Raw genomic sequence first — 15,571 nt, 5'->3', positions numbered from 1 at the left:
GTCGCTGTTGTTGTTGTTGTGGTCTTCAGTCCTGAGATGGGTTTGATGCAGCTCTCCATGCTACTCTATCCTGTGCGAGCTTCTTCATCTCCCAGTACCTATTGCAACCTACATCCTTCTGAATCTGCTTAGTGTATTCATCTCTTGGTCTCCCCCTACGATTTTTACCCTCCACGCTGTCCTCCAGTACTAAATTGGTGATCCCTTGATGCCTCAGAACATGTCCTACCAACCGATCCCTTCTTCTGGTCACGTTGTGCCACAAACTTCTCTTCTCCCCAATCCTATTCAATACTTCCTCATTAGTTATGTGATCTACCCATCTAATCTTCAGCATTCTTCTGTAGCACCACATTTCGAAAGCTTCTATTCTCTTCTTGTCCAAACTATTTACCGTCCATGTTTCACTTCCATACATGGCTACACTCCATACAAATACTTTCAGAAATGACTTCCTGACACTTAAATCTATACTCGATGTTAACAAATTTCTCTTCTTCAGAAACGCTTTCCTTGCTATTGCCAGTCTACATTTTATATCCTCTCTACTTCGACCATCATCAGTTATTTTGCTCCCCAAATAGCAAAACTCCTTTACTACTTTAAGTGTCTCATTTCCTAATCTAATACCCTCAACGTTACCCGATTTAATTCGACTACATTCCATTATCCTCGTTTTGCTTTTGTTGATGTTCATCTTATATCCTCCCTTCAAGACACCATCCATTCCGTTCAACTGCTCTTCCAAGTCCTTTGCTGTCTCTGACAGAATTACAATGTCATCGGCAAACCTCAAAGTTTTTACTTCTTCTCCATGAATTTTAATACCTACTCCGAATTTTTCTTTTGTTTCCTTTACTGCTTGCTCAATATACAGATTGAATAACATCGGGGAGAGGCTACAACTCAGCCTCACTCCTTTCCCAACCACTGCTTCCCTTTCATGTCCCTCGACCCTTACAACTGCCATCTGGTTTCTGTACAAATTGTAAATAGCCTTTCGCTCCCTGTATTTTACCCCTGTCACCTTTAGAATTTGAAAGAATTCCAGTCAACATTGTCAAAAGCTTTCTCTAAGTCTACAAATGCTAGAAACGTAGGTTTGCCTTTCCTTAAGCTTTCTTCTAAGATAAGTCGTAAGGTTAGTATTGCCTCACGTGTTCCAGTATTTCTACGGAATCCAAACTGATCTTCCTCGAGGTCAGCTTCTACTAGTTTTTCCATTCGTCTGTAAAGAATTCGTTTTAGTATTTTGCAGCTGTGGCTTATTAAACTGATTGATCGGTAATTTTCACATCTGTCAACACCTGCTTTCTTTGGGATTGGAATTATTATATTCTTCTTGAAGTCTGAGGGTATTTCACCTGTTTCATACATCTTGCTCACCAGATGGTAGAGTTTTGTCAGGACTGGCTCTCCCAAGGCCGTCAGTAGTTCCAATGGAATGTTGTCTACTCCGGGGGCCTTGTTTCGACTCAGGTCTTTCAGTGCTCTGACAAACTCTTCACGCAGTATCGTATCTCCCATTTCATCTTCATCTACATCCTCTTCCATTTCCATAATAACTTAATATCCTCCTGCAGTGTTTAGTTTATTGACTACATCCTTGGTGGAACCTATCATGTTGTGGATCCTATGTCTCCTCCGGAAAATCGGTTTCAAACGTCGTCGGCGAAAGACGTAGCCTAGCCGCTCACTAACGCCTTTCACGTATGGTAAGTGTAGTAGCGGAAGCTTCTCTTCCTTGCCTTCTTCTCTTGTTATTTTTTTCGGAAGGCCATGATCGGTTTTCTTAGAACGTTCTTGTCATAACTGTTGGCGGTGAAACGTGTGGTGCAGCTTCCTCAATTCGTCTTTGATGTCGTTAGCGTTACTTATCCGGTAGGCACGGGCAGTCAGAATGTGCGGAAATGAACACCTCTGAACTGGGTAATGCTGGCTCTCCGCGTGCAGGTATCAATTTGTGCAGGTTGACTTCCGGTACACTTCGTGTCCCAGTGTACCATTGGCAATTCTATATCATCTATGTCAGAAAATAGTAACGCACGTTGTTTTCGGTTTCGTGAGTGAACTATATATTCTTATTCAGGCTTTTAAATGCTGAAAGAAGCTTTCCAACCCTTCCTCCTTGAGTGGCCAGATGACGAATGTGCCGTCTACATACCGAGCCCAAAAAAAGGGGGCGTAAAGGTGTAGAAGCTTGCGCCGTTAGCAAAATCTTCCATGAAGATATCGACAGCAACAGGGGAGAGGGGGCAGCTCATTGCACTCCAAGTGCTAGTAATATTTTCCCCGACAGGTGAAGTACAGTGATCTGGTACAACACCCAGAAGAACTTTAATCATCATTGAACTGGTTACAGAACACTACGTAGTTACATCAACCAAAAAAGTTTCCAAAGATTTGGCAAGGAAAAAGTATTAAGGAATACAGTCGAAGGAAGACGACGTGAGCGGTCGGGTTACATACTTTGCAACCAGTTGCTTGCTGGCATTCTGGAAGGAACAGTGCAAGTAAAGGAAGTGCGATGAAGACCCCGATTGACATCTTTAAAACAAGCCACAAATAATGTGAGAGTCAGTACGTATTTCAGAGTGAAGCAGTTAGCTTCCAGTAGATAAAGATGGAGACCTCACACCTAATCGAAAGATTGATGATGCAGGAGAAAATCGTGATTGCATTAGCAGCAAAGAGCAGAATTCCTGCTGTATAATTGTATGATTGAAGGTCGTTTACCAACTTTAGTTCCATTAATAACCAATGTGCTCAGGGGCTGTAGATTAATTAAGGAAGGATAAGAAGGCAGCAATCACCAGTAAGCCCATTGGTTTTTGTTATTCTTGCATATCCAGATTTCAGCTGTAAATAGCCATCTTTAGTGCTGAAATACAGGGAAATTACAGAATCAGAACTGATTTACATTAAACAATAAGTAAAACAATGCGTTATCCATTAGCAATGTTGCATTCTAGTCAACATACCATTCGACATTCAAGTGAGTTACCGTCGAACAAACTCGCAGCATTACATGTCACCAAGTGTCTTTACTGGTGTACAGGCAAAGGGGAACTGATGTGCTTGTTTATAAAAAGTACAACAGCCTCAGCTTGCATCATCTGGTATAAGTAACGTCCTCTATATTACAAAAATAACTAACCTAGCTTCATTACAATATAATCGTTTAAAAACCTTTTTTTAATAAATAGAATTTGCGTATCAATCATTAAATCAAGAAATTCTGATCTGGAATGTGTTTGTTCATTTATTAGTGGTAAAGTAAACCATTAAATCTTATGTAAAAGATCATCAATAGGATCATACATCTGCCCTATTATTTTTTTAAAGTTCTTATGCAGATCGTCTTGGCAAAATGTAGTTCAGTACCAATTTGGAAATAGTGACAAGCTAAAAACTAGCGTAGTCGCTCATATCATAATGGTTAAATGATCAAAGTGGTCCTAGTATTGAACCCTGTGGAAGAGAAACTCCATGAGCTATCTGACCTTCCCCTTTGCACCCCGTCAGTTAAATATCGAGTGAATCTCATACTTATTTCACCTGGAAAGCCATAAAGGCCCTCCGGTATAATATTTTGACTTACACAGACGAAAAAACGAATAGAATTCCGATAGGTGAGACCTGTCATTCAGAGATAAGATAGTTTGATACAGTTCTCACTCCCAAGTATCACCTGGCTGAAAAACAACCATCCTTGGAAGTTAAACGAGACCTGTGACCTCGCCAGAGGCGCAGCCTTGCCTGCTTTCTGCGCAAGGAGGTCCGGCCGGCGTCGGTGGCAGCGCTAAGTGCCCCGTTAATTGCGGATAAAACATTTTAATTACCGGGTCGGCCGCAGGAAGCCGGCGGCGCAAGCTGCCTCCCGCCTGGCCACCGCATTTTAAATCCACATTAAATTTTTATGACAAGGAAATTAATTTTGAGGTTCGGGATTTTCTCTGGCCGCGCGGTCTCTCTCCCCTCCCCCCCCCCCCCCCCCACAGCAGCCCACAGCGGCCACGAGCGCGTGTGTACATGTGGCCGTGCACGTGTTTAAGCGGCGCTGACTTTCAAAAATGCGGAAAAGAGCCAGCACGCGCGCGAACGAGCGAGAGAGGGAGACAGTGCTGTTTAATTCCGTGACCACATCTGGCGGAGCGCTTACATATTCATGAACCTATGACAGTGTTATTGCACTGTTGATAATGGAAGAATGTCCGCGGACGAAATTCGCGGAAGCGAAGGAGAGAGGGAGGAGGGTTGAGAGGGGGCAGCGGGAAAAAGGGGGGAAAATGGAAACGAGTTTAAAAATGAGGCTGTAAGTATATTATTCACAACGTTAGCCTTCGAATTATAGGATTCCGATCGACATTCATTTACAAGCTGAATTCTAAATTTCTGCCGGTCGCGTATTTATGTGTTAACTTATTAATGAGAATGTTAATAAGTCTTAATGTTGCTGGAGGGAAAGTGTACGGCAAAGCGTGCATATGCTCAAGTTTTAATGAGGGTCAATCAGTTCGTGGCCAATATTAGCAGACCAGGCAAAGCCCACAGTCACTGTCGGAAAAAAAAAAAATAAAATGTTTTAAAAAACTTTAGATTTTCCGACATCTGCATCTACATATACGTTTTTTACTCTGCACGTCATCAGAATTGGCCACCACGTAGCGGACGAACGGAAGGACATGCAAAAAAGAAAAAAAGAATAAATAAATAAATAAATAAACGGATGAAGGACGAAACAAAATGGACGCAAGAAGCAGACAAACATTGGGAAGAGAGCATTCTACGACAAAATAAGTCCGCTAGTGTCAAACATACGTCTAAATTTAAGGAAGAAATTTCTTACGTTGTACGTCTTGGGCACAGCATTGGATTGTGGGAAAACCGGAAAGGGAAGAGAAAAGAAGCATTTGAGATGAGGTGCTACAGACGGATGCTGAAAACTGGATGGAGGGCTATAATAAGAACTGTGGAGATTCTTCACGGAATGGGCGAGGAAAAGATCATGTGCAAAAAATTACACAGAAGAACGGACAAGACAGTGGAACGCGTGTTACGCCATCCGAGAATAACTTTATTGCTACTATATTGAATATTGAAGGGGAAGCCGGAGATTAGAATGTATCCAGCAAATAATTGTGGATGAAAGATCTAAGAGAGAATCTGCAATGAAGAGATCTTATAAAATATGTGTGAGTAATATTCTTATCCACTCCCCTCCGAGCCGGCCGGTGTGGCCGAGCGGTTCTAAGCGCTTCACTCTGAAACCGTGCGACAGCTACGGTCGCAGGTTCGAATCCTGCCTCGGGCATGGATGTGTGTGATGTCTTTAGGTTAGTTAGGTTTAAGCAGTTCTAAGTCTAGGGGACTGATGACCTCAGATGTTAAGTCCCATAGTGCTCAGAGCCATTTGAACCACTCCCCTCCGAAGGTTCATTTCCACTGACAGATGTATAACGGAAACATCACTTCAATATGTCATGTTTATAAAATACTATCATGCATTATCTACAGAATCCGACCTGAAAGAAGATCAGTTTTTCCGGAGAGTTGTAGGGACAAGCCAAATGATACTAAGCCTATGGCGTAACTTAGAAGAAAGAGAAAACTACGCCTATAGCATTTGTAATTAGTGAAAATGTTTTTGACAGTATAGTCTGGAATACTCTTTTGCAAATTCTGAAGTTAGTGGGGGTAAAATACAGAACGAGAGACGTTATCTACAAGTTGTACAGTAACCAGACTGCAGTTATAAGATTCTAAGTACATGAAAGGGAAGCAGTAGTTGAGAAGGCAGTAAGAAAGGTTTGTAGCCTATCCCCGATGTTATTTAATCTGCACAGTGAGCAGCAGTGAAGGAAAGCAAAGAAAAGTTTTGAGAGGGATTAAAGTTTGAGTAGGAAAGATTAAAATTTTGAGTTTAAATGAACGTAACGGACAAGATCATGAAAAAAACGGTGAACGTCAATAAAAGTAAGTCAAGTGTAGTGGAGTGTAGTCGAATTAAATTAGGCAATACTGGAGTAGTTAGTATAGGAAGTGAGTCATTAAAAGTGGTGAATAAGTTTTGCTATTTCAGCAGAAAAATAACTGATCATGATTTAAGTAAAGAGGCTTTAAAATGCTGACTGGCAATAATAAGAAAAGATTTTCTCAAAAAAAGAAAAACGCTAAGATCATACGTAAATTTAAATGTTAAGAATCTGTTCCTCAAAGCATTTATACGAAGTGAAGCACTATATGGAAGTGAATTTGGACGATAAACAGTACAGACAAGGAGACAATATAAACTTTAGTAATGCGGAGCTATGGACGAATTCTGAAGATTAGATATTTAGATCGGGTGACTAAGGAGGATATATTGAATCGAATCGAGTTTTCTGGCTCAACTTGACAAAAAGGTTTATAGAACAGATTCTGAGGCATCAAGGAATAGTTAATTCGGTAATGGAGGAAACTGTGAGAGATAAAAACTGTTGAGGGAGGCTGAGGCTTAAATACAGTAAGCTAATTCGATTCGTTGCAGACTGCAGTTGTTATGCACAGATGACGAGACTTCCACAGAATAGGTCAGTAGGATGAACTACATCAAACAAGTCTACGGACTGAACATCAGAACAAACAGAAAATCTTAAATCGTTGCCGGCCGAAGTGGCCGCGCGGTTCTGGCGCTGCAGTCTGGAACCGCGAGACAGCTACGGTCGCAGGTTCGAATCCTGCCTCGGGCATGGATGTGTGTGATGTCCTTAGGTTAGTTAGGTTTAACTAGTTCTAAGTTCTAGGGGACTAATGACCTCAGCAGTTGAGTCCCATAGTGCTCAGAGCCATTTGAACCATTTTTCTTAAATCGTTTCCGTAGTATATCTTGCCGCTGTTTTAGCGTCTGCCGTAAGAGTTTTGTCACTTTCTGCGGCACTTTCTCAGTTGAAGTTGGGTCTCAACTCAGTTATCTGAGTTTTCGTGTCTTTCTTCTATTTGGGAACCTCCAGTCAGGAGAAGATACCAATTTTCTCTTCAATAAATTATGTTCTCTCTCGTCAGGAGGTTGAAACTGCTGTTAGATACGCATGAATCGTCTTGCCCTTGTGAGAAATCCGGCCTGTTTCAGATTTTTGTTCAAATCCGGACTCAGATCTTCTCAGCCAGATACCAGCGAGACGGGGATAGGATAGATGAATTTCCAATTGCGAATATTTGGAAAAGGATCACGTTCTGATGTTTGACTGACAGATGAGGAAAACTTTGGTCTAAAACGAACAACTGAAACTGTTGTAACATATCGTTCGTGTGACACTGTTCCGCTAGAGAGCGTGGCATCACAAGCTCTTTGACTCTTGCCCATTGAATAACTGCTTTAGTGGTCCTCAGGTTAAGGTAAAATGTTGCTCTTGAAAATGCACAATATTCCAGCGACGTAGCTGCTCGTCATGTTGTATTGCACCTAATGTTTCAGGCGAGGATAGTTGATAATGGGCGAATGTTCTCTTTTCGAGTAGTAGTAATGAGGCGACTAACCAGTGTATGTGTGGGTGTGTTGCAGACACGAGCTACTCCTACCACCCCGCCATCCACGATGATACGTTCGTCCGCCGCAAGCAGCGACGCAACAGGACCACCTTCACCTTGCAACAGGTGAGCACCTCAAACCCAAGTTTCTAGCTAGGCGATACGACAGTCCTGACTGCTGGCAGCGCTAATGCCGACTGTCAACAGCGAAATGCAAAAAGCTTCCGGCGCTAGCGCAGCTGCGTGAGTGAAAAGAATGGCCAGCTATAGCGCCGCGAAAACACCGACGTTTTGCCGAGGAAACCTGTACAAAACAGAGTTCCTTGACTGATTTTATAGATGTGCAAAACAGCCGCGCCAAGTCGACTTCAAATGTCAGTGCCCTTCTTTCGCCGTTGACTGTAACGCTCTGTGGTAGATGCACAACCTCATTACCATATTCGATCTAACTGCTACACTCTTCGTTAGTGCACTATAATATTTATATTGCCACAAATAGTAACAGGCAACTGACAATAATTATCTCTGGAGTGAGCATGACGTCAGTATTAAACTGGAATCCTTGTGTGACTTAAGTGTAACGGAGCTTGCGTACATTTTGCGCTACGTCTGAAACCTTAATATTGCAGTATTTTCCCTGTTTTCACACATTTATTTCCCAGCGGAAAAATTCTCCTGTGGGAGCACAAAGAAGCCGAAATATGCTCCTCTTCACACACACACACACACACACACACACACACACACACACACACACACAAGCTGCCGTAACTGTAACTCGCTCACACCTCCTAGTCCATCGCTGTAAGTCTCTCGTGCCCATGCATTCCCAATTGCCCATTCTCACTTACTCATGCAGCCCAACTCATTGTCATTACCTCTTTGTGGCTCTCCAACTGCCACTGTCTTCTGTCTCGCAGCCATAGTCACCTTATTCTGTTCCACTACTACGGTCTCATGTCACTCTCACTGCCTGCCTCTTGTCCTCTTTTACTGCTACTGTCTCATTCATTCCTTCCCACTGCTTCTGTATCTCCTCACTGTCACTATCTCTCTCTGTCCGCAGCTCGTGGTCGTGCGGTAGCGTTCTCGCTTCCCACGCCCGGGTTTCCGGGCTCGATTCCCGGCGGGTCAGGGATTTTCTCTGCCTCGTGATGACTGGGTGTTGTGTGCTGTCCTTAGGTTAGTTAGGTTTAAGTAGTTCTAAGTTCTAGGGGACTGATGACCATAGATGTTAAGTCCCATAGTGCTCAGAGCCATTTGAACCATTTTTGAACTATCTCTCTCTTCCTCGTTGTCATTGTCAAAATATTTGTCTCTCTTTATCACTGGCTGCCACCCACTTCCACTTCCTCCTTCTCTTTATTCTTCTCCCACAGGCTGTGTCTCCTTCACTCTTTTCCTAGCACTGTTTTCTCACAGTACCTATGTTCCACTGCCAATGTGTCCCTCTCTTTCTCTCACACTGCCATTGTCTCCTTCGCTCTTTCTGTATCACAACCACCGTGTACTATCTTCTAGTATTTATTACGTCTCCGTCTCTTTCTCACTGCCACTATCTCGCTCTCTCTCAGTATTGAAAACCGCGAGTATGTTCACATTCCAATACTTTTGCGAAAATTTTTAAAGTTGCTGAAGAAGGTAGAATGAGGCAGAAGGTACCCCACATTTCAGTCTTTTGAATAAACAGTAACCTACTCGTATTTTATGTGCTCCGATAGGAGCCTGTAACTCATATGAAAAGAAACGTATTGGGTAGGTAGTTTACTTATGTGAAACTGAAAGAACACAAAACTAAGTTTACTTTTCAGACTGCATTCTGCGAGAAAAAAGTGTGCATGTGTTTCAGTTCTAGAACATGGAGTTCCCAGAACCCTTCAGATAATAACGGAAACACTTTTCATCATATTTATCCGTGCTACATTGCTTTATAAACCACATTTTCGCCTCACACGAGATTTTACGTACGTATTTTACGTGTACAAGAAGGGTAGTTTTTAAGATTCGTATCTCGGAAACCGATAAATACAACTAGAAAATTTTCAAGGCTGTCCGAGACCGGAATCTTGGGAACATATCATAAAAATTACCGCCATTCGCTGTGCGTAGCTGTCTTGGAACCCGCGACTCAGGCTCAGTCCTCTGCTGATGGCAGGAAAATGTTGAAAAACGCTTTTTGCGGTGTTTTCTCGGGAACCGCCCAGGAATTTACGAAAATGTCATTCATTCATTCATGCGTTCATTCATGCATTCATTCATTTATTCATTCATTCGTTCACTCACAGGTATACCTGTCAGTTTAATAAAATCGTGCGTTTATCAAGGGTATACCCGTCATCATTCAATCTGTTTAATTTTTAGAAGGAAGGTCAGCGTTGGGCGTAATTTTGATGGTTTATTGACAGCAAAATCGATTTTCAATCACATAGTGATCATCTTCAGTGCTGTAGTTTACAAATTAAACTCATAGGCACTGGTGTCAAGTTATTACCAGTAACCAAAGCTAAGATACGATCACAATAACATGTTTAATTTTTGCGTGCATGTTGTACGTGTACGATTAGGGTAAATTTAACCCTGTATCTGAGAAAGGGTTAAAGATATCAGCACAACTTTCAAGGCCTTCTAGCTCCAGATCTGAGGGGTATCCTCGGGTGGCTTTAAATCCGCTGTTAACGGTGAAAATATAGTCAAAAAACTTTTTTGAAATTTTGCGAGGAACCGCCCATAAACTAATGGTCCCTCTGACAGTCCCATCAAGGCCACCGTAGGCCACATCAAATGCAAAAAGAACCAAGCGATTCGCTCCATTTGCCTAAGCAGGAGGAAGAGTATATATAATATTCATACTTTTACCTTTTACTGTAGGATAGTGCTACTAAGACGATCCTTCTGTTGGGTACACAAATGGTCCGAAACCCAAGGGTTGTCCAAAACACCTGACCCTACCTTTTTATCACCAACAGTACCCGAGGAATGAGCACCGGAAAATGCTGTCGCATGCATACCAATTAATAGCTACACTGTTGTTGAACTATTGCTGTTATGAACGCAAACCGAAATACGCCAAAGAAGGAAAGGTAACCTTCCGTAGGTAAGTACCAGAAAGGTCCAAAAATAATCATACTAGTAACAGTCCTAAAATTTATTGCCAAATATTGAGACGGTGAGATGGAGTGTAATATAGAGTGAACCGGTACCGCTCCTCCTCCCCCCCCCCTCCCTCGCCTCGTCATCCCCTCCCCCTCCATCCTACCTTTGATTCTTTAAGGAAACCACTTCCCATACATAAAATAGCTTAAAAGGTCTGATTACTTCACAAGTGAGCTAATGGGTTATAACTTTAAGTATGTAAAAGATTTATGGCTGAAGGCGCAAAACCCTACTTTTTCACGCATCTCTACATCTACATCTACATCTACATTTATACTCCGCAAGCCACCCAACGGTGTGTGGCGGAGGGCACTTTACGTGCCACTGTCATTATCTCCCTTTCCTGTTCCAGTCGCGTATGGTTCGCGGGAAGAACGACTGTCTGAAAGCCTCTGTGCGCGCTCTAATCTCTCTAATTTTACATTCGTGATCTCCTCGGGAGGTATAAGTAGGGGGAAGCAATATATTCGATACCTCATCCAGAAACGCACCCTCTCGAAACCTGGCGAGCAAGCTACACCGCGATGCAGAGCGCCTCTCTTGCAGAGTCTGCCACTTGAGTTTGTTAAACATCTCCGTAACGCTATCACGGTTACCAAATAACCCTGTGACGAAACGCGCCGCTCTTCTTTGGATCTTCTCTATCTCCTCCGTCAACCCGATCTGGTACGGATCCCACACTGATGAGCAATACTCAAGTATAGGTCGAACGAGTGTTTTGTAAGCCACCTCCTTTGTTGATGGACTACATTTTCTAAGGACTCTCCCAATGAATCTCAACCTGGTACCCGCCTTACCAACAATTAATTTTATATGATCATTCCACTTCAAATCGTTCCGCACGCATACTCCCAGATATTTTACAGAAGTAACTGCTACCAGTGTTTGTTCCGCTATCATATAATCATACAATAAAGGATCCTTCTTTCTATGTATTCGCAATACATTACATTTGTCTATGTTAAGGGTCAGTTGCCACTCCCTGCACCAAGTGCCTATCCGCTGCAGATCTTCCTGCATTTCGCTACAATTTTCTAATGCTGCAACTTCTCTGTATACTACAGCATCATCCGCGAAAAGCCGCATGGAACTTCCGACACTATCTACTAGGTCATTTATATATATTGTGAAAAGCAATGGTCCCATAACACTCCCCTGTGGCACGCCAGAGGTTACTTTAACGTCTGTAGATGTCTCTCCATTGAGAACAACATGCTGTGTTTTGTTTGCTAAAAACTCTTCAATCCAGCCACACAGCTGGTCTGATATTCCGTAGGCTCTTACTTTGTTTATCAGGCGACAGTGCGGAACTGTATCGAACGCCTTCCGGAAGTCAAGGAAAATGGCATCTACCTGGGAGCCTGTATCTAATATTTTCTGGATTTCATGAACAAATAATGCGAGTTGGGTTTCACACGATCGCTGTTTCCGGAATCCATGTTGATTCCTACATAGTAGATTCTGAGTTTCCAAAAACGACATGATACTCGAGCAAAAGACATGTTCTAAAATTCTCAATGTTTATGAAGTCATCTCTCCTAAACTATGTGTCGTGCAACAGTAAAATTTTCCAGCTATGCCTACTTTCAGTAGTATATGTGGATACTTTCTGCAAAATTTGTTGCACATAAAGAAGTAAAAAAATTTATTTATGTCTGATGTTGAAGTTTTACTGTATGAATAGCGAAAACGTAGTAAATAGTAATTTTTTTTCCTTTGAGTAAATTATGAGTGCATTGTAAATGTTAAAGATCGGTCTATAATTCCAAGGAACATTGAAAATGTAATTTATGCTGCACCCGGAAGTTAGTAATTGGCATCTAGTAACTAGATCTGGGCGATCATTTTAGCCATTTAGTAATATAGATTTCACAGAGCTAATTTAGGTGACTGCATGGCTATCCATTTACAAGTGTTAGGTAAATTTGATACATTCAATGTATCCAAGGAATTTTAACTTGCAGATAAGATTTATGTATAGCAGCCTGAGTAACCGTGCTCTTATTATACAGAATGGCAAACCATTGCGCTTATATTACAGAGTCAGCAACAGGAATCTGTAGTATTAATATACAGGATGAGTCAGGAGGAAAGGTACGTGCTTTGAGAGGTGATAGTATTAGTGATTCTGAACAAAAATCTTCATATGGACGTATGGCCAGTTCCGAATGGTTTCCGAAATAGAACACATTTAATATCACTTTCATACTTTTTCTTTACTAACTCGAAAACCGCACACTCCAGCGAAAAAGTGTCGCAGTACAAAATTAAATCTTAAATTTCCTGCAAAAAAGGTCAAATTCTTTTTTTTTCTCTAGAACTAATGGTTTGTGCGAATAGAGTGCGCTGTAGCTTACGTAGTCTTTTTAGGCCAATTTGAGGTTTACAATGTACCACAGTAGTGTGGAGCAAGTTGAGACGAACAGTTTGATATGGGCCACTTGTCTATCAAGTTGGGAAACTACCTCAAATTGGCCTACAAAAACTACGTTAGGTACAGCGCATGCGCGTACGTCGGGAAAACCCTGGCTGTCACACTGCATACTGTGATGCGGCAACAAAGTGCGGTAGGCAGGCAACACTTCTCTCACTGCTAATTATTCACACCCGCGGTAGCTACTGCTTTACACAGTGCCTTTGTCCCTTGTTTTCCTTCCTGACAAATGCGAATACTGTCACGTTTTCTCGTATTTTTGTTTGTGGTATCTGCTGGTCTTCAAGAGATGTGGTAAGGGAACGTCGCTTAATGTAGTAAGCTGCTTTTTTTTTTTTTTAATTTGCTCTCACTTTGCCCATTTGTGAAGTTTCGTGAAAGGTGATGTACCCCCCCCCCCCTTCCTCCCTCACTTGAGGTCTACCCTGACCATTTTAAATATAAAATATATTTACTAAACATACATGAAGCTTGTCTTCCATGTATTGCATTTTTTTCTACATTATTTTAAGGTTAACTGCTCACGCTGGAATCCACGGACAAAGAAGAAAAATCATTGGGAACCATATCGTCTTTACAGTCACTGACTAGTGACCAAGGATACAGTCGGTGCAATTGCTCTTCTAAATGCGCCACAAATCGCTGCAAATGCAGAAATAAAAAAATATTGTGTAATTCCAAATATCATAAATGCTTAATTTGTTGTAATAAGTGACTATCGGTTGTATTAGAAAAATTTATAAAGTGGATAGATTGTATAAAGTTTATATTTGTCATAAGTGAGACTGATAAAATAAATAGATTGCATACAGCTAGAAATTACAGATATTCTTTCACTCTTTATTTATCTTCCTATTCTGGCCGAGCTCTTTATGCCACTTCCAAACTAGTCGGCCAAATCCCCAGCTCAAGGAAAAAATCGGACATTGTCCGTTCAATTTACAGGGATGTTGGCTATTGCCTGACTTACACAATTTCTTCAGTCAAATCTGCTTTGCTTCTTTCTTCGGAGTTTGGCCGATCGGTCCCAGCCACTTCAGGAGCTGGCCAGTCGAAGCCCGAAATCAGGAAAAGATTGGACATTGGCCGGCCAATTTGAAGCGACATTGGCCACCTCATGACTTGGCCGGCCAGTTTCCGCTTTGGCCGATTTCGGGTTTTGGTAGTAATATATATATATATATATATACTGCACTGTTAGAATTTCTCGGTGAATCTATGTGCAATTTAGACGCTGTACTCACAGGAATAATACTGTCCACACACTTTATCTTTGGTGTGCGTTTTCAGTTGCCGCGCAATTTCCGTTGCACACTGTGATACACTTGTTAACGTACCACAGCAGAAATGTGTCGGAAGGAAGTCAGAAAATGTACTATCTTACGACAGTCCGCCATAGCTGTTGCTCAATGGTCAAAGCAGGGGACGATATGTGTAACATACTTTTTGAAGTGTGGGGCTCATACTTACAAGGAGAGGTCAACAGCGGTGCGATCGACCTATCGAAACCATCTCTGCGGTTGTGTAGGTTAAGATCCCAGGTATCACACCCTGCACCCATTCTCACTAGTGGACCCACATTTGCGAGTAATTGACGAAAAAAATCGAAATTTTGTGTGATACTCGATAGCGTTATAAAAGTTGTACTGCAGAGCGTGGTTTCGGGGTGTAATGGAGCTGGCATGGTAACTCAGCGTGTTCGGTCACATTGTTAGCTGCCCTCTTTCATAAAAAAAAAGAAACCCTAAGTGAATGGAGCAATGCTGAACTTGAAGGAGTGTCTTGGGACATACGCCCCGAATAAATGCAACGAACGTCAATGAAAAAAATAAGGTAAAAAAGATAGAACACCAGTTTCGCATGCAGAAGGATGTGGGTTCGAATATCTAGAGCTAGCTTTTTTTTAAATCTTTATCGAAACGACTCTTCATTTTTATTCAATGAATTGGTTTAAATGTAATTTTTTATTTCTATTCCTTTGTCACATCATTTTAATCACTATATGAACTTTTTCATTTGTTTCTTTTTTTCTTTATATCATTATCTTTCCAATCGAATTTTTTTCGAATATGAATTTAATTTAATTTGTCTATTATAAACTTCAATTAGTTGAAAATTCCGATCCAACAGTTAGAAAACAAAACACAAAATAATCTATTTATATTTGTGCAATGGTGTGAAAAATGTATTTTCTTACCGGTTGTGCAATTTCCTTAAACGGTAATCGTAATACAAATATTTAAAACTTAACCTAAGCACCCACTGCCCTATGGACAAAATAGCGCAGATGAAAGACGCGTTTAGAAGTAAAACGAAATTCAAGCAAAATGAGAAATAGGTATAACGAACTCAATAATGTGGACGAGAGAACATGGTGATAAAACGATAGAAATTAAATCGAAATTAACACATAAAGTTAATAAGAGCACGTGAACAAAGATTTCAAGGGGAGAAAGAATGATAGGAGTGAAAATT

The 15,571-nt window shown here is 41.4% G+C and overlaps 1 protein-coding gene across 1 annotated transcript in view; it reads left to right on the top strand.

Annotated features, from left to right (window-relative positions):
- LOC126153166 (paired mesoderm homeobox protein 2B-like) overlaps positions 1 to 15,571 on the top strand; it is a 296,092-nt gene that overhangs the window by 143,297 nt on the left and 137,224 nt on the right. Inside the window, exon 3 of the mRNA XM_049916051.1 lies at positions 7,544 to 7,635. Coding sequence (XP_049772008.1) covers positions 7,544 to 7,635 — 92 coding nt within the window. The remainder of the gene's footprint in view (positions 1 to 7,543; positions 7,636 to 15,571) is intronic.

The sequence above is a fragment of the Schistocerca cancellata genome, chromosome 2 (genome assembly GCF_023864275.1).
Source record: "Schistocerca cancellata isolate TAMUIC-IGC-003103 chromosome 2, iqSchCanc2.1, whole genome shotgun sequence".
In the NCBI taxonomy this organism is placed as follows: domain Eukaryota; kingdom Metazoa; phylum Arthropoda; class Insecta; order Orthoptera; family Acrididae; genus Schistocerca; species Schistocerca cancellata.
Note: the sequence above shows the minus strand (reverse complement) of the source record. Positions and strands in the feature narration are given on the sequence as shown.